At 34.8% G+C, this 20,461-nt stretch overlaps 1 protein-coding gene across 4 annotated transcripts in view; it reads right to left on the reverse strand.

Moving 5' to 3' along the window:
- Window positions 1-20,461, reverse strand: part of Stim (stromal interaction molecule) — a 45,740-nt gene that overhangs the window by 5,354 nt on the left and 19,925 nt on the right. For 2 of the 4 annotated variants that reach the window (XR_012959895.1, XM_076126260.1), the window contains exons 6-11: window positions 7,548-7,744; window positions 6,087-6,206; window positions 4,730-4,897; window positions 4,233-4,367; window positions 3,773-3,896; window positions 2,674-2,736 (exon numbers count right to left, since the gene is read on the reverse strand). Coding sequence is in view for 3 of the 4 variants with exons in the window: in XM_076126260.1 (XP_075982375.1) it covers window positions 2,674-2,736; window positions 3,773-3,896; window positions 4,233-4,367; window positions 4,730-4,897; window positions 6,087-6,206; window positions 7,548-7,744 (807 nt within the window). In the remaining variant the exon portion in view is untranslated. The remainder of the gene's footprint in view (window positions 1-2,673; window positions 2,737-3,772; window positions 3,897-4,232; window positions 4,368-4,729; window positions 4,898-6,086; window positions 6,207-7,547; window positions 7,745-20,461) is intronic. The other 2 variants (XM_076126261.1, XM_076126262.1) reach the window with 1 other exon arrangement.

Here is a 20,461-nt window from a genome sequence, read left to right on the forward strand (position 1 = left end):
ATTTAAACCAATCAAGCGCTTTGCAGTCTTTGACATTGTTTTAATTTTGCGTGCGAAGTATTTCGTATCAAGCTATGAACTAAATGATACTACTTATCTTTGTGATATTAGTTAACAAAACATGCACAGGGAAGAGAAAGAAAACCCACACCGATAGGAGATACTATGTACAACTATTGTATTATTTCATACATGCTTTACTTATCTGGATATCAATTGAACTAAAGTTTGAATAATGATAAAAATTAAATACCTTTTTGGCCTGAAAGCTTCCTACCGATTGTGACAAGACATATTTTTAAAAATACGATTTATTAAATCAAACACATACATAAAACTGTTACTTAGAAACTAATAATAATAAATAACAATATTTTAAACTTACTATTAATGTCACCATTGTGATATAATTAAGATCTACATCAGGAACTCGACTAAAATACGACTGTCTATAATCGAATAAAAAATCGATTACATGTAGATGATTTTAAACTAACCAACGACTGTTATATTTCTAATCTGTATAAACATTTCGATGGATAAAAAATAAGTTATTTTTTTATTATTAAATACCTAGGTAGAACTAATAGTTTAAGTTAATGATATATATGACATTAATCGACTAAAATAAATGTATCGTTGTCACCGCAATATTATCGAACTCTTAATAATATTCGTTTAATTTTTTTTGCGAACTTTGCACGAATTAAAATTAAAGACATACCCATCTTTGGTTATGTGAAATTACTCCGAATTGGTTAAAAAAATGATTTTAAATCTATAAGAAATTGGTAATATCGCCGCGGCATCAATACATTAATATATTAGTTTAAGTACAGAAACAAAGGATCTCTGCTTAAAACGATATAAACTTTGAGCACTGTTTAACAATTTAGGTACTTTGTTAGATAATAAGTTGAATATAATATATATTTAAGGAATTGTTACTTATTTATCACTAATATTATTATTATCACATCGTTTCAAACATTGGCTCTATCAATACCTACTTTGAGAATATATTTGGAGAAATATCTAAAAGCCTTTTGTTAAAATGTAATGTAAGATTTAAAAATGGTAAAGAAAGACTGATTCTATTTCATTTTTTGATTCTAAGATGAACCAGTTTCTTAGCTTTTCGTAACTTATCTAAAAACAATTTGTTAAACAGAATATATTTTTGTACATTTTAATAGTTTTTATATCGAAAATTCCTAATCTAATCTAATTTTGTATAAATTGCAATAGTAAAATGCTTAACATTTAATGTCTTTTATCCGCATAAGTTAAGAAGTAATCAAGCAAAGAATTGTTTAAATAATACGCTGCCGCTATTGACTAACTGTCTTACTTATAAACATTGTGTAAGCGCTGATTATAGTCTGACAACTTCGTGGAGAGCCTTGGCAGGCATGATTGATCTAGATTATTATTATGCATACATTTCTTAAATTGTGTTATTTAGTCTCTCGCTATGGGAAAAGGCGTGATTTTATGTACATGTATGTATTTCTGAAACAAAGTAACTATATCAAACAGGCCACTGTCAGCTGCACAAGCCAACGGGGTCACTGATGATATTAATTTTCATTTTTTTATATACCTTCTACAGCTTCGAAGCCTACATAAAGGCTTGTTGTTAGACTATATACAGTGTATTGTCACTTTCAATCATCTTTAAAACTGTGTATGAGTGAAAAAGACAAATCATCGTATAACTTATCAGAGCTTACGCAACGTTTATTAGTAAGTAAGTAATAACACTCTAGATTTATCCAAAAAAGAAAGGCTTATTATGAAGTGCTTATTTTTATAATAAATACAATTTGTGAACTTCGATGAGATTCGATTAGTCGTCAAATTAGATACATTCTGTTAAGTCATACGTATTAAGTATTTCAATTCAAACACTTCACAAGGCCCTATAAAACACTTTTGCTACACTAAATGCAAATCAAAAATGTCTACAGAAAATGTATTTTGGCAATCGTTTCTTTTTTTACTATACAGTTGTAGGCGTATGTGCGTTTATAGTTACGTCAAAAATCGACAAATATTAATCGACTATTGAAGAGGTCATCAAGAGGATAAACATAACAAAATTAATATTCTGAATACGCTTACTTATAAAGTATTTCAATAAAGGTAAGTATTCTCATTCCCAAACCAAATCTTACTAATTCTATATTTCATTATCTTCCCAAAGTTAGAATTTTTGTCTTCGTTTGTATCACTAATTTCAAATAAGCAACCCCTTTTCTATTCTAAAACATAAAACAGCTTTACACACACATTCTATCGCGCATGAAACAGCAATCATGTGTGAAAGAGCGCGCGAATAAAGTCGCTCATTAGTCGTACGCACTAAGAAATTCGCGAGCGAAGAGCGCGCAGTCTTTCCCGCGCTTAATTATGTACGCTCCTAAGAACGTGCTATAGTGTGTGTAAATTAATCATTTTAAACTGTCGCGACACATAATTATTATGTGTGTGTAAAGCTGGCTAATCACATTCGGCCAATACCGTTTTCTTAGAGAACAAAGGCCTACTAAGTTTCACCATTTTGTTTCGCACTATAAAAGCACACATTCCTACACGTACCGTACAGGTACACAGTAATGGTACACTAGTCGATGTGGTCGTGGAAGACGGAGAGCTCGTCGTAGTTCTTACCTGAGCCGCACAGGGACGCGTCGTCGCCGATGCTCAGGTCGTCCTGCGAACTGGTCACGCGACCTGTGATGTCACAACACACGTTTGAAATATCTTTACTTTACAGTCGCAAGCGAAGAAAAGAAATCTATACTATAATATTATAAAGCTGAAGAGTTTGTTTGTTTGTTTGTTTGAACGCGCTAATCTCAGAAACTACTGGTCCGATTTGAAAAATTATTTCAGTGTTAGATAGCCCATTTATCGAGGAAGGCTATAGGCTATATATCATCACGCTACGACCAAAAGGAGCAGAGCTGCAGTAAAAATGTTACAAAAACGGTGAAAATTTCGATTCATTCTCTCTTATGTGACGCAAGCGAAGTTGCGCGGGTCAGCTAGTTAATCATATTTCTGCAGGTTTATGTACTCCCAACAGTATCGAGTAGAAAATGAAATTCGATGGGCTCGAATAAATGTCTAATCTTATTTTTAAATTTTAGACTAGCGTATGATTGAACGCTGGATTTAAGTGAAACTAATAGAATAGTTATTGATGAAGATTATTTTTAATTTAAACCAGTGTTTGATCACGCGCTAGCTTGAAATTTAGGCCTGCTGTCTATTTTCTTTAAAGATAACTCCCACACTAATAATTGCTTTTGGGTCGCGAGGACTTTCACAAATATATACAACGGACACAAAGTACAATAGATAAACAACCAGTGGATCACAAATATATTTTCATGTGAGAATCGAACTCACAAACTCCCAACGCACCGTTAATAGGGTGGAGAGCACATTAACTTTGATTAATTTTAATTTTTTGAATATGATATGAATATGATTGGACAACTCACACACGGTCATTTGATTCCAAACTAAGCAGAGCTTGTACTATGGTAACCAAATAACTGATAAACATACTTATATACTTCTACATGCATACTTATATAGATACATTAACATCCAGGCTCAGAACAAATACTCGTGCTCATCACACAAAGATTTGTCCCGGGTGGGATTCGAACCCACCACACGCGGCGCTCCGGTTGTTACGGCGAGGTGACCGCTTAAACCACTGCGCCAAACGTGCAGTTGATGGTACTTGTTCACTCACCTCGTCCTAAAGGTCTTCCATTAGCGTTTCTATATAGCGTAGTCTCGAGGAACTGGAGCCCGTTGTTGTTGATTATGTTGAAGCCGCACAGGCGCTCGATCTGCTTCCACCTGTGCATGCGCTCCTGCAAATACCACAAATTAAACTGTAGTGTTTATTTTACAATATTTAGCAAAAGCGCTGATTTGGTATTTCGAAACATTCAGACAGGGTTTAATTTTCTTATTTTCATTAAAAAGTTCTCATTAATGAAAATTATATATCTCTTTGGTTACACAAGCGTTATTCTACAAACAATAAGCTCAAATACTCTAATATCTATACGAGCGTGCACGTATACGCACATACAATTGCAACGTTTAGCCATCCGTAAAAACGGGCATTACAGAACAAAAATTGATTTAACACTGAAACGAATAAAACCCTCGTTTTAACGGTATTTAATAGTTGTTGTGTTTACCTGTAGTTCCTGCGTGACCTCGTTGAGGGCGGTGCGCGCCTCCACGATGGAGCGGTCCACGTCGTCGATGGACTTGCCGTGCGTCGACACGAACGCGCCCACTAAACTCGAGCGCTTCTTGCGGAGTTTCTCGCACTGAAATAACGAGAATAAGTCTTATAGGTGATTTTAGACAGCCTGCACGACACTTTCTCAATTTTACAAAAGAAACCCAGCAGAAGTTTTCTGGAAACCATCTGCAGTGAAGTAACTAAATAAGTACAGGATAGAAGTGCGAGGGACAGTGTCTTCTACTAAAATTTGTTTTAGCTATTGGACGCACAAGTCTATCAGAACCTACTTAATTTTGTATGTCGGTTTTCACAACAACTAAATAATAAAAATTTTCAGCTTGTCATCGAAGGCCACATTTTTTACACAAAGTCATTGGTACTATTGAAGAAACTAACAATGAAACCATCCACAAACATTGATTAAACATGTCATTGTGTACTCACAGCCTCTCTCGCCTGTTGCAGCTGCAGGTCAGCTTGCTGTTTCTTCCGCAGATACGCTCTGTTCTCGACCTCGTGAGTTAACTGGAGCCATTGTTGCAAGCCTGGAGGCGGCGCCCAGCACCTGTCCTCCAGCTCACCTTCGGCGCGGCGAAGCTCACCGCGTAACATCTGAGAAACAGAAGATATTAATTTGTCTTTCAATGAGAAAAATATAATGGTTTACTAAGCAATGTATTGGATTGAGTAATATTTAGTTGCAAGAAACTTCTGTAACTAAAAATAAAATAGGAAAAATCTGGTAACTAGTTAAAACCAAACCACTATTTTTATAGGTTATCTACAATCACGTCATGACGTAAACGCGAATGGATCATAAAAAACACAAATTCTGATTCTATTCACAAAAATTCGTACCCAACGTATTTGGTTTCCTTAGTCAATCGCAAAGAGATACGTTTAGTCATAAAAGAAGGTGGAGCGGGTTATTGATTGACAGTTTGACTGATTATCAAAACATCTTCAATACTTTGTAGAATAGACGTGTGTTAAACAAACAATATAATTTGCGGTTCAGACTAATCATTCGAGTTATACAAAAACTACTGTTTATATTCAAATAATAAGAGAAAAATCGCCAAGTCACACAAGACACGACAGTCATCATAATAATTATAGACATAGATAAATCTAAATGGCACTATGATTGTCGTATGCATGAAACATGGAGGCTATAAATTCAACGTGTATACTGTTTTACAGACATTTTGATCGATATTGACGGCCTCTGTAGCCCAATGGTAAGGTTGCCAAGGGTGCGTCGTAAGTTCGATCCCTACACGGAACAAATATTTGTGCGATCTACAAATAATTGTTTTGGGTCTGGCTGTAGTGGTGTCCGTTGTCTGTTGGTTTGTAAAAAGTCATATACAGCAATTTTTAGTGTGGGAATCGACTAAAGAACAAAAAACTGTTGGAGCATTTGTATGTCTGTCTGCAAATTCTATGCCTCTACTACTAATATTTATATTTGAACCGATAGTCTCTGTGCTTCGGAGGGCAAGTGAAAAATTGGTTCGTTGATTCATGAAAGACCTTAGGCAACTTTGACACTAGGTTTTCAGAAAGGATAAAACCAATTATGTGTTACAGGATTCACGAGATTATACAAAAACCGGTTTATCGTCCCGGGTACAAACCGAAAGGTCTTTAAAATCTGATCACGGCATTGGGAAGTATAAAAAATAAACAAATCAGTGCAGAAACCTTACATAAAACAACAATAGAAACGACACGTGTATATAAATACACCTACAATTAACTCTACTTGCGTGATTGTACGTTATAAATAAATATTTACCTCAATTTCAGCCTTCAACTGAGTGACTTCTAGGTCTGAGGAGGCCGAGTTCAATAGTGGAGTGTCACCTGCTTCTCTTAGCTTCTTTTCTAAGTTTTTCTTCTCTGTCGTTACGTTTTCCTGGAAAATAAATTATAAGAGATTCATTTATCTATACTAATATTATAAAGCTGAAGAGTTTGTTTGTTTGTTTGTTTGAACGCGCTAATCTCAGGAACTACTGGTCCGATTTGAAAAATTCTTTCAGTGTTAGATAGCCTATTTATCGAGGAAGGCTATAGGCTATATAACATCACGCTACGGTCATTAGGAGCGGAGTAGCAACGAAAAATGTTACGAAAACGGGGAAAATTTTGACCCATTCTCTTCAGTGACGCAAGCGAAGTTGCGCGGGTCAGCTAGTAAGTCATATATGTAAAGAAGAGGAATCTAATTGAATGACGAATGTTACAATGGAAACGTCGTTTTAATCTTGTATACATCGCTCTTGAACGGTTGCTCGTATTCGCCGATCAAGGATCATCTTCGATGACCACTCATTTGAAAAATGTCCGTGTCAAGTTGGCCTATCTTAACGCTTGATGACGTAGCAAACTTATCACCCGATACACGTCATAAGCAACAATTGTCATTGCTAGAAAATTTAAGTTTAACACCAGATGAACCCTGGGTCGACGCTGACCTTATGTTGGAAGAAGAGCAATTTTAATTATTTGATTTATGCGGATGCGCATGAAGGCAGGTAAAGAGAAACACAGATACTACACGAAGTACACAATCATTATTTAATAAAAAATATGGGCTCTATTCCCTTTTACTTCATCATATTAAGTCCTTTCTATGCGTCCTTGTAATTTTTCATAAAACAAAAAATACCTTCATATTCGTATCATTAAAAAACCAAAGCACACTCTCCTGAGTTCGCGACACCATACAACACCGTAACTGCATTTTGTACAATTTTTTAAATTTTCAAACACATTATATAAAGAACATTCACATATGTTGTACAAAAGAGACATGTAATAGGTGATTTGACGAGTATTACACTGCTATGATTTACATGAAAACGTAATCAAATTAGTCGTTATATTTTTAGGACCGCACGAGTTCAATAAAAATATGTTTTTATTGTACAGTTGTTCAATGGTTTTAGAACAATAATTGTTGGTTTATGTGACTGTTTGATACATTGTGTGCGTCTTTAGTTAAGTTTATTGTCGTTTATCAAAGTTCGAATACCTTCGCCTGTATCTACTGAAAACGTCACAATAAATATTTGAATACAAACCATTCAGACAGTTCATATTCAACATTTTCTGCACACCAATTTACTAAGGGTTGGAAAAGACGTTAAGCCTACCGTTTTATGCTTAAACTGAGTAAAAGTTATCTACTTATAACGCCATAACGTATAGCAACTAGGGGAAAGGTATACGAAAAACGTAACTATATACCAACCTGTTCTAAACGTGCCTTCTCCAACTCCACCTGCATATCGTTGAGGGCCATCTCGGCCTTCCGCAGCTGTTCCATGTCTCGCAGCATCCTCTGCACCTGGGAGCGGCTGGCACGACCAGCGCGGAGAGCCGCCCACCCACCGACCACGGCGCCAAGAAGGAGAGACGCGAGGAGCCAGTCCTTCCATCTACTGCCTTCTGCGAAACGGATGGTGTTCAAGTGTCGCAGGGTTAGGGCTATTAGTTTGCAAGCTTAGGATATTAAGTGGAGTACCCACTTGTTGTTTTAAAACAATTTTCGGTGGAGACGGGGTTGCTTAAGCTTTGTCGATGCGGGGTCTAAAGTGCAGGCATTCGGCAAGCTTTACTTTTTTTAAGTCTTTTAACAATACTGAGGGATGATTTTTACACCAGACAAACACCGAACAAAAATTGAAGTAAAAAAAGGGTTGCTTTAAATTAAGTTACTTTACACTAAGGTTTCATACAAAATCATCCCCCAAACACTGACTATTAAGTCTATCTAAAAATGCAAATATCAAGCACACACACTCTTAACTACCTAACCGAAAGTATTTTCTGGTAATTCCCTTTACAACATCTAAATTCCTAAAGGTTCGGAGCCACGTGTAACAAGACTATCATTGGCATGACGCTCTCGGACATTTTAGATTACTGTAACTGATATCCAGTAACCTTATAAATTAAGCCGGCCGGTAATTGAGTTAGCACCTGTTAAGAATAATTGCCATCATGCTAGGCTCAATGTGAATTTTAATTATGCTATTTTTGCATACATCAATACCTTTGAGTTTGAAGATGAGGAGTAAATAATTCGGTATCGAAACTGAAAGGTTTTTTAGTACTTATGTCGTAAAATAATAAGTAGGTAACTAATTTCTGTGTATTACATATGGAATACCCGCAATTGGCATGGACCATTGGTGTGGACCCTTGCCCAGTACTGGGACAATCATGGGTTTGAAAAGAAATTGTATATGGATCATATTTTGACGTCAGTGCGTGTAGAAAACAAATCAAATTATGTACTACTTTGCTAGGATTCACCCGACAATCATGCATTCAATCATAATTTAAAAGAAAATAGTCTACACTCTACAGTATTGTGGTTTCAGGTAAAAACATAGACGTCATTAGTTCAATATTACGTGTAAAAGAAATAACATTGCATTTATTATTGAAGAGACAATGAACACATTCAGAATACTTATTACCACGGCATATTAAAAATGAAATCTCCGTGTTTCGTCTGTCTGTTCGTGATAAACTCAAAAATTACTAAATGGATTTTCGTGCCGTTTTAACTAATAGGTAGTTCGCCTTATTTTCGGGGAAAATTTTAGTTCTCGGAGAAAGTTAAAATTAATAATTTGTTAAGGTATACCCGGTATAGCCCGAGCGAAATCGGAGCCTGTTGATTGAGCCGCTAGTTTAATATTAAATCTTCACGATCTACTTTCTTAATAACGATTGCGTGTACTATCAACTTAGTTAATTGGTCACAGTAAAAAGTAATTAGTCTAACATCAATTGCAGTGAAGATTGTTATCAATCAGTTGTAACTGCCCTGTAGTAGCTCAGCTCTTTATCACGTGTCTATCACATCATATGACTTGCCCCTGCATGACACTAGTCACAAATTAATCTACGCGATTAACCGTGTCATATGATATCATCAAAATGTGATCGGTATCTTAAATAATTTTTTTTGAGTCAACACTTTTAATTAATTCCGGCTTCGATCGAATCTGAGGTTTCCTCAAGGAAAGGGCAATGTTTTTTCAATTCATGTGTTTCTTCGATTCGAAATCTCGTAGAAGAACGATTTATGTTGTTTGATAACGATACCCGTATTTAATTTTTACTCAAGTACACAGAGCAGTGTATCGGATAAATGTATCTTATATTTTTACTCCACTGATCGAAACTTTTTTTTAAGTAATTTAATTTATAATCGAACATTCTTTTTTAGTTAAATCAGACTAGATCCTTTGATACCAGACCAGAGGATTCTGAGTTTGTATTTTACCGCAGGATAGAAAAAGAAGAGAAGGCGCGTATTTAACGAGGTTCAGAAATTTTTGCTCTTCCGAAAAACAAACTTTGAACTGCCTTTAAATAACACAAATATGAATGATGAAGGTGACAATAGCTTCAACTAAAATGTTGTTTTTCTATAACACAATAGTAACAGGAAACGAGTAATTTCAAGTGATTTTTCAATGAACATCAAGAACAATAACATTGTAATAAGTGTTAGATTTTACTACATTGTTCAGTCGTATTTATCAACAATATCTATAACTGGGGATCAGAATCTCAATGTAAACCTGTACCTTTGACAAGTTCAACATGGAAAACTAGAAACAGTGTTGCGTGTTTTTATAAACCATGAACCATCATAATACAACTGAATCTCCAAATGTTACTAAGCACAAATCTCGAGAGAAGCTAAACCGAATTCGATAATTATTTATATAAAATATTCCGTGAAGTACGAGGATAGTTCTTACGGAGAGAAAATCTTTAAACTTTGCAATAAGAAAATTTAGTATAAAATTTTAAAAAAAGAGATTTGACTGTTATGCGGTTATTTAAAAATATGCGATTACATTCATGGTGCCATGTAACAAAAACAATATAGCACTATATGAACGACTAGCCGACCCGCGCAACTTCGCTTGCGTCACATAAGAGAGAATGGGTCAAAATTTTCCCCGTTTTTGTAACATTTTTCGTTGCTACTTCGCTCCTATTTGTCGTAACGACATGATGATGAAATATAGCCTATAGCCTTCCTCGATAAATGGACTATCTAACACTGAAAGAATTTTTCAAATCGGACCAGTAGTTCCTGAGATTAGCGCGTTCAAACAAACAAACAAACAATCAAACAAACAAACAAACTCTTCAGCTTTATAATATTAGTATAGATTGTCGTTAATTCGATTTTCACGTAAAAAATACATAATTGTTGAGTTTCATTTTAAACGAGGCATTTAACTTTTTTACGTAATATATTTTTTACATATTATACCAAAAAATATCGTGAAGACTACAACATACAAATGCAAACATAACACTTATTAATAATGATGATTGCTACCCTCGGAGGTCTCATGCTAATCTAAAGGTGATCAGCTGATCAGCCTTTGTCACGTTTTCCTGTTAATGACCCACCGTGGACATTATTTAAAATAAGTTAAATTGCCTATAATCACGCCATTGGAAGCTTTAACTGCTTGACTATGGGTAAAATTTACTTCCTCGTGATTTTTATATCGATATGAAGTGATTTCGAGTACGAGGAAAGTTATCTCTGTCATAGCTATTAGTTAGCATGCTAGTATATTAGAGCTGAAAAGTTGTCCTACATCACAAAGAGTCTATTTTCATCGAATTTTCTTAAGTTTATTTCTAAAATCTTACGTTTTTCACAGGCAATGGGGAGAATATGTGAGGAACCACAAATTTATTCCTCTAATTAAATTACCTGGCGAAGAAAAAATCAGACCTCTCTCTTTAAAGTTTGCAGACAAGTTGGTGGTTTCAAAAAGTCGAATGAATACAAAAAAAAAACTGATTTTAACCTTTTAAAGGCTACGTTAATATAGCCCGTACCACTTATTCATGAATAGTAAATCAGACAGCTAATAAAAGTAATGTTTGATTATACAAAAGTGAGTGAATCATAACAAACTTTTTACGCACACGATCGTATAAAAAGCAGGAACACACACGTAACGAGTAACACTTAGTACACCTACACGTAAGGTCAAGTTCAACATCGCACATAATTATGTCATCGTAAAACGTTTTAGTCACGAAAGTGTCTGGGAAACGAGTTTACTCATTTTGGTGAAGTATTTTAGAAAGGATATTCATACTTGTGTAGAGGAAAAGTGGTAAACAAGTTTCTACTTTTAGTTTGGATATTAAGCTATGCCAAAAATAACGCGAGGATTGGATACTTTTACGGAAAATAGCAAACGACATTGAAGTTGCTTTAGTTAGGGTAAACGGAGTACGTAAGTTTAGTGAGAATACAGTAATTTGAATACAATAAATATGCTATCAATGGAGACGCAGGCGACTTCTTTCCTAGATTTATAAATAAAACATTGTTTTGGAGATCTCTAATACCATTCATTCTGATTTCCGATCTTCTAACAATTTGCTTTTGATAAAGATTTGAGACTGGAAGACAAGCCTAATTCTAAAGCCATATTTAAACAACCTAATAATGATTCAGTGTAAAAAAAGAGGCTCAATACAAAGAGATGTTTACCATCGTCCGTCAACTCGACATACCGCCCACTGAACAACAGATACACACAGTATGTAGCACCCACTGCAATCCAGGTATCGAACATTTAGCACTGTCCCATAATAGGAAACACATTGACACCCACTGTGTAACACACCACCGACGTTTCTCGAACACACACTCAAATAATACACATTATAACCACATATTACGAACTTATGCGGTTTTTTCGTACTAAGTCTCGGTTACCGTCGCTTGCCGTTGCAAACATACTATTGAATGAAGCTAAATCGTTCTTGTAAACGTGATGTAACGTTGTTGATACCACGATTTTGTTCCGCGCGAGACATTGCCGGTTTTCCTATACAGTTTTAATTGTATAATGGCACAATATGGTCTTATGCGAGACGAATTGATGTACAACAATGGATAAGAGTTCGACAACCATGGTGATGTCATATCACACTTGCAGGTGTTACTGTGATATATTCACGTAAAACATATGAACTCCTCACATATCGAGCAGTGAGTACACGCACCCGCCGTGTGCCACGCAGGAAACATAGAGTAAGCAAAAACGACTTTTACAAGTTGATAATATTTAAATTCGAGAGTAATAATTTAGTAAGAATGATCGTCTTATCCTAAAAGCGAAAGCTTGTGTTTGGGGTTATAAAAGGACTATATACTACATCCCAAGGAGTCAGTACAATCTCAAAATATAGGAAAAAGGACAAAAAAAACTGTTTGATAAATATGAGTTACACGAGTTCGTAGTCATTGCGATATTGCGAGGAGCAGGTGGGTGGTAATCAAGATCCTGCGAGGGCAAAGCTCAACACACTTATTTCTGTAATAGACATGCTACTAGACACGCAACCGTGTATACCAAAAAACGTGAAATAACAACATATTCATAACACGTAAAATAATTGACGTTATAGAATACTAATCTTGGATTTTGAAGTTTACTATTAAGAAACTCATTAGTGAACTGAACAAATATCAATTTGTTTGAACAAAAATGAAACCAATTATACAGGTACCCATGATTAGCGCAGGTTCTAAAACAATTTACAACGATGTCCAACGATGCAATTAGATCATTTATTATTAAAAAGTACATCTTAATAAATATGACTCATAGATAAACATCATACGAATGTCCAATCAAGTTCTGAATAGACAAAACACCACGAGACTGTCTCGTGAACCCGCGAACAAATGGCGACACTATTGAATGTGATTTAATAACACGTTACAAGTAGTAATAACTTGTGGTCTGACTCTGACATTACATTCAACACATTCTTGCCATGCTGCACAACTGGGAAACTATCCAGTTTACTAATGTATACTTTTATAATCCTTTTGTACTTGTCATTTAATCGTATTACAGCAAAAGCCGATCAACTACAAACAAAACAACATCAGCTTATTATTGGTATCAAAATCAAGTACGCATCTGAATTATTTTTCCCAAATCAATGTATCTTGTGCTACGTTACTATCTTTAGCAACTCTGCACTTAATCTGGTCCCAGTATAAAAAGTACACCCTAACTTTGCCCGTGTTTTACTTAACCGAAGCCATAATAAGGTAAATTTACATAAAGCAACATTAAAGTCAAGACCAGAGAACTTTAGAATCGTCGATATGTCTACGAGACTATAAACCTCGCGATACTAAATTCTGTTCTATCGCAAAAAAAGGAAGTCTTAATAAAATTACTTCATAATTATAGTACTTAACGATAGTCTTTAAATAAATAGATCCAAGAATAGCAGTATTGTATGGGCACATTAAGGATAAAAATAAGGAAAACGACATTAAGCAAATCGCGGTAAATGAATAAGGCCACAGTTTTTACCGTACACTCAATGGTTTTACAATTTATATTAATGTATTCTTATTTGGTCATTAAGGTATTATTAGTCATATTAACTACGGGCTTGTGAGTTATTTTCTATGTAGCTAATTAAATTGCCTTTCCTCTGGACATAATTTTACTGAATGTTGAAATTGTAATTGAATTGGGTCATCGCTTGTCAGTGTTAAGGAAATTATGGATGACATACCAAACTCCTTTTAACATAAGTTTAACATTTGGACGACATGTAGCCGATACTAACTAGTCTAACTACTAAGTATTCTATAAAAAGTCCTTCTTACAACTTGAATATTGGATGTATTCCAAAGAACTAGATACGATATTCACTTTCACTGGGGCCGATTGATCCATGGTCAGATAATAATGGCCACGTAATTCAGATCTTTGAGAATATGTCAAACAGAAATAAAAACAAAATTAGCCAAAAATGCAATCGAATAAAAATATGTGCCGATGGAAACATCGATCTCAAATCCCCGATTAATCAGCAAATCAGATAGTAGACTTAAGACTGGACTCAGTAGATAATTATGAGTGAGAATACAAGGCCATACATACATAATATCACGCCTATTACACCATAAGCTGAGAGCATAGGCGTATGAAATACTCCCACGTTTTGCCAATAATAATGTTAATCCCATGTAATATTCCCCAATTACTATTTAACACGCAAAACTACGATATCAATTTGTCTCTAATATTCAATACCACTGAAAAATATACCATACAAGTGTCTGCATACTCATTAGACCTCAAGAAGACCTCATTAATTGAATAATTTTGTAATTAGAAACTGCCATTGACCGACTTGAATTGGAATTAAACGCTATTAAGATGAATTTTCAGACTGAGTGCATAGCTAGATGACTAAGCTTATCAACCTTGAATGTGTTTAAATGTTTAAAGAGGAAACTGTTGCGAGTGTCAAAAAAACGTCTAATTGTTTTCTAAAAACTCAAGTACTTCGTACATAAATATGAACTGTTAATGCAATTGAACTATAAACAGGTATTTAATTGATATTTTAATATCTATCTATCTATTTATTTTCCCCATATACATAATATTTAAAAGGGAGAGAATGTGACACAAAAGCGTAGTTACTACTCAATCTACGATTAAATTGAAAACACAACCTTGCCAGTTCTTTTATTTTTCTCTTATAGGTTAAGTAACTTATCAATGTCATTTTCAAATACTTCGTTGAATTTATAATTATGAGATTTTAGTGTTGTCTTTAATTTAAAGACAATAATAGTTTTAGTGAATTCATCAAATATGTTTAGCTAACATCTCAAGAACAGAAGCACACAATTAGGTATAGCGGTACGAGTGTTAGATACGCATTGCTTATGACAAATTACGTATAACCTTAGCAAATTACAGATCTATGTTAATTATAATGATGACGGATGAGTCTTGTTACTGATTGTGTCTACAGATATACTTGTATAGAAATTAATTTAGCTTCGCGACGAATTTAGCTTAACTAGACAGTGTCATTATATATCCGTAAGGTAAAAATAGCATAAATTTAAATAAAAAAGCGAATTATTAAAATATGTAGGACTATTGTGTATCTCTGTTGACAAGCAGTGAAAGTCAATTTGATGGCACGATCGAACAATAAAAGCTGTATCCAATGAGAAGAATCAGAGAGTAGCATTATTACTGGGAAGTCGCTTCATTGCTTTTCTAAACATATACATACATAAAACCATACAACATCTTTTTCCCAAGGAGGTAGATAGAAACCAAAGAACGCCACATGCTACGATCATTTGCTTCATTCTCATCTATACTAATATTATAAAGCTGAAGAGTTTGTTTGTTTGAACGCGCTAATCTCAGGAACTACTGGTCCGATTTGAAAAATTCTTTCAGTGTGAGATAGACCATTTATCGAGGAAGGCTATAGGCTATATATCATCACGGTGCAACCAATAGGAGCAGAGTAGCAATAAAAAATGTTACAAAAACGGGGATAAAATTGACCCCTTCTCTTTCCTGACGCAAGCGAAGTTGGGCGGGTCAGCTAGTTTATACATATATAAGATACCTATTCAATTTTAACTCGAACTCCACACCACGATAGACGGTCATCGGAAGCCGAGCGTATAATTTACTCATACAAAACTAATATGGCATATTTAATAGATCAGTGACGTGCGGTCGAATTGTCTCGGCAAGTCTGTGCATAGCGTCAGCTGACTAGAACAATAGTCAAATGTCTACACGTATTAAGCTGATGTTAGGCAGACTTATCTATTTTTGAGATTTATTTAGTACTAGCTGACCCGCGCAACTTCGCTTGCGTCACATAAGAGAGAATGGGGTCATAATTTTCCCCGTTTTTGTTACACTAGCTGACACGCGCAACTTCGCTTGCGTCACTGAAGAGAATGGGTCAAAATTTTCCCCGTTTTCGTAACATTTTTCGTTGCTACTCCGCTCCTAATGACCGTAGCGTGATGTTATATAGCCTTCCTCGATAAATGGCCTAACTAACACTGAAAGAATTTTTCAAACCGGACCGGTATTTCCTGAGATTAGCGCGTTCAAACAAACAAACTCTTCAGCTTTATAATATTAGTATAGATTTCGGAGACCGTCAGTAATGAAAAGTTAGGTAATCGTCCTCACGGAATCAGATCGTCGTCTAGACCACGTGTTCCCAACAGCACAGGACCACAGGAGCTTTTCGTGTGAGGTGGGAGTCCAAAGATAAATGATGAAAGACAAATATAAAATTGGTATAGCTATAAAAGAGGGGTGCTTTTATATGAAAGATTGTGAGCCTATAAGTCTGGATGATCAGCTTGAAGAAAGAAAATTGGTATAGCTATGTAAAGGGGACGCTTTTATATAAAAAATTGGGAGGATGGTTGACCAGCCTCTAGCTCTTTTACGACCATGAGTTATGAACCATACGTCGGAGAAGCATTTTGACTAGCAAGAAAAGGTTCCATCACAACGAGGTTCAACGTAGATGACATAACGTATCATAGCAAAAGCCTCGTGTAAACCATTACGAAGGGACACAGTCACATAATTTAATAACGGTTTTTCTAGGTAGAGGTACAGGTAGTACTATAGTTTTACCACAACATTTTGTTTCCAAAATTAATATGCCTACTTATATGAATTACAATAAATAAATAAATTTAACCCATTATTGTCCCACTGCTGGGCAAGGGTCTCCTCCCGTAATGAGGGAGGGGTTAGGCCTTGAGTCCACCACGCTGGCCAAGTGCGGGTTGGGGACTATACTATATATTAAAAATGTATTTTTTTTATACTATTAAGCAATAGTTTAAAAAAAATACTTTTTTAATATGTAAAGTACATACGATGATTCTTATCCAATACCTTTCAGTCCTCTATAAGACATATAAACTGTTTTGTTTATCACATGCCTTGATTTTCTACTAAATATATTTGCAATACATAATGTAATCGTCACATATGAAGCTAACCTTACGAGTTCAGTGTAACAATGGACGCGATCTATTGTGTGACATAATGAAGCGGTTTTTTGCAATTTATTGATGGTTTGTAATGGTGTAACCTTGAGTATGGTGTTGGGGTTCTGTTTGATAAATAAATCGTGAATATCATTTGAAAGCTTCATCATTTTCTATTTCTTTAAGAATAAAGTGAGTAAATTAAATGTGCTTTTTACTGATCACACACATTTACTAGGCTGTTACCAAAATATGGAGCATTTTTGTCAAAAAAATCTACATTGAGTGGACACTTGTGATCGAGTCACACTAAACTTCGTACACTTAAGCCTACGCCAGAATGTTTCTTTTGCAATCGGGCTATTTTACCAACATTAACTAACATCAACAATGAATTATTTCAGTTTAAACATGTACTAGATGGTACAGACAAACAGCAAACTAGTTTATTCAAATTTGGGAATACACAATCAAAACAATGTAAGAAACGCTCGGGGATTTACCTTCGCCCACGTACTCGTATAAAAAACTAACGTACGAATTTAACTATAAAATTCAGTAGTATAGTTCGACAACTTAGTAAAGAGCCTAAGCATGCATAATTTATCTAGAGTATAAAAAGTAATTCTGTATATGACCAAAATTAAGTAACTGTGGTATATAGGTAACCGTCCGCTACATAAGCCCACGTTATCACTTATGTCAAAAATAATAAATTATGTATACCTTCGTCAGCCGCAAACTATTTATAAAATCTATCTACTATAATTACATTTAAAACGTGCAAACTAAGTCATGTCATGTTATCGGAGTCTCTCGCTCGCACTTACACATAGTCACATTCCTATGATTCTTTCGATTATGACGTAGTTCGCATGTTTGTACCTGAGTATAAGTTGTTGGACTATACTTAGTTGATTTTTTAAGTATTTTTGTATAAAAAACCCTCTATTACACAGTCATGGTTGCGGGCACTCATCGTTAAATCGCGATTACGCTGAATCAACGCTTTTTAAGAATAACAAATCAGTCTGACTGACTGTTTTTGTGTTTTTTTGTCCGTAATGAGGCTTATTCTGTTTCCAGTAGCTCGGTATTTTAAATCATTTAAGTTTGTGGTTTTATACTGAGCTATATTTTAAGCGTAAGTAATTATTTGTAAACGAAACGTGTATTAACGAAACTGCACTTTTTTGTTCACATAAACTGATAATCTCAATTCAATGAACTCGCTCAGGAGGTAATTTGATAAAGGTTTTTATAATCTCTCATGCTTGGTCGCCTTACTTTACGTCGTTACAACATTTTTTTATTAATTTCTAAAACAAACATTTTGAGAAGACTATTTGATGCTTGAGTATTCTGGGTAGGAGGTCACTAGTTGTACAAATATTATGAGCGATTGCATTTTTCCGCTACCGAGTTATTTTTCTTAAAATTTTACTAAAAAAGTTTAAATAAGTATAGAATATACCACAGTCTACTACTGATTGTATAGGTAGTTAGATTTTTCAAAATCACATGAGTGACTGCAATAATTGAAATAAAATAATCATAAATAACAGATAACAAACTGTAATTAGCATAAAATAATTACTGGCGTTGCAGTCGAGTACTTCCAAAAAGAAATATAAGTCTTGATTTTAAATTAAAAGTAAAAAAATCGCACTGGTTCAAATACATTTTTAATTTTCTTTCGTCTTCCACAACTTATTTTGTACTCCTGTATTTCGTTTTAGTTTAACGTAATAATTAATTTAATTGAACTGTCAAATTAGCGATACATTGCTAAGGGGACTGAATGAAGCGAATTCTTAGTAAGACAGAGTTAGCACATATACTTAGAACTATGACTGTACAATTGTACACGAATAGAACTCATTGACGAATTTGTCACTTTTCCAAATAAAGTAACAAATAATATTGAATGAACGTCAAAAGATACACAGTCATGGGCACAACTGCACGTTTCGTGCAGTGGTTAACGTGGTCATCTAGTCCCAATAATCGTTCTTGTGGCCGGAATCCCTTCCACCCGTGACAGATATTTGCGTGATGAGTGCGAGTATCTGTTCTGAGGTTGGTTGTAAATTTATTATGCGTATGTATTTAGAAGTATATAAGTAAGTTGATCATAACCGTGCTAAAACGATACTGATATCTACGTTTATCCTACTAATATTATAAATGCGAAAGTTTGTGAGCATGTATGTATGTATGGATGTTTGTTACTCTTTCACGCAAATACTACTTATTCGATTACGATGAAATTTGGTATGTAATTAGCTGTAGAATAACACATAGGCTACTTTTTATCCCGGAGTTTCTGAGGGATCGGGATTTACGCGGAAAGGGTTTCCACGCGGACAAAGCCGCGGGCGGCCTCTATTATATTATTATTCGTTTTATAACACCACCACCCATTGTTATAACCACGAAAATAAATAAGTGTAGAGGTGTGTGAAATACACACACACGCGTTTGCCAATTTAAGTGTTACCCAACCCGGGAATCGCACCCGAGATCCCATGATCAGTATACGTATATAAAACTCCCAGAGACCACACTTGATTAACAATTATATATTAATTTGAGAGTATGGTATTACTTTGCCGTAATGATTGTAATACATAGAATATTGTATTTTCCTTTACATAATTGTTTATAGCCTACTGACCTTATACCAAACAAGGCTCTAAAAACAAGGCAAATCAACGGGTTCTGAAATCAAGTTTGTACATCGATTCAAAATCATTTTTATATTTAAATGTTTGGCACGGTCAAGGACGGTCTTATTAACTGGTTTTTGTATCTAATCAATATTTTCTTTGCCCTTGTTACAGAATTTGGTTTCGCTTAGAGTGCGCTTAACTTTTATAATAAGGTTTATTGTTGCAGGCCGTATGTAAGTGTCACATACGTAAATGTTCGTATGACCACGTATACGCCCGTGCACGTGTACGCCATAATAATAAGATTTTAATACATTTCAGTTTCCATTGGAAATATAACCTACGTTTTAACATTTGATGTGGCATACTAATATTGTGAAGTACACAATTTCATGGACACATATCTAGTCATGACATCTAAATAGTCATTTTTCACTCGTATAGTCATAAAGTAATGCATTTACAAGTTTAGTCGATTTTGATTATAATTTGAAAACGTGTTTTCCATGCCGAGTATTTTATTAATTTTGTTTTGGAAACGCAGGCAAGTTTTTGGATGAAAATACAAAATATTTTAATATTGTTCGATCACTGATA

The sequence above is a fragment of the Anticarsia gemmatalis genome, chromosome 18, assembly GCF_050436995.1.
Source record: "Anticarsia gemmatalis isolate Benzon Research Colony breed Stoneville strain chromosome 18, ilAntGemm2 primary, whole genome shotgun sequence".
NCBI lineage: Eukaryota > Metazoa > Arthropoda > Insecta > Lepidoptera > Erebidae > Anticarsia > Anticarsia gemmatalis.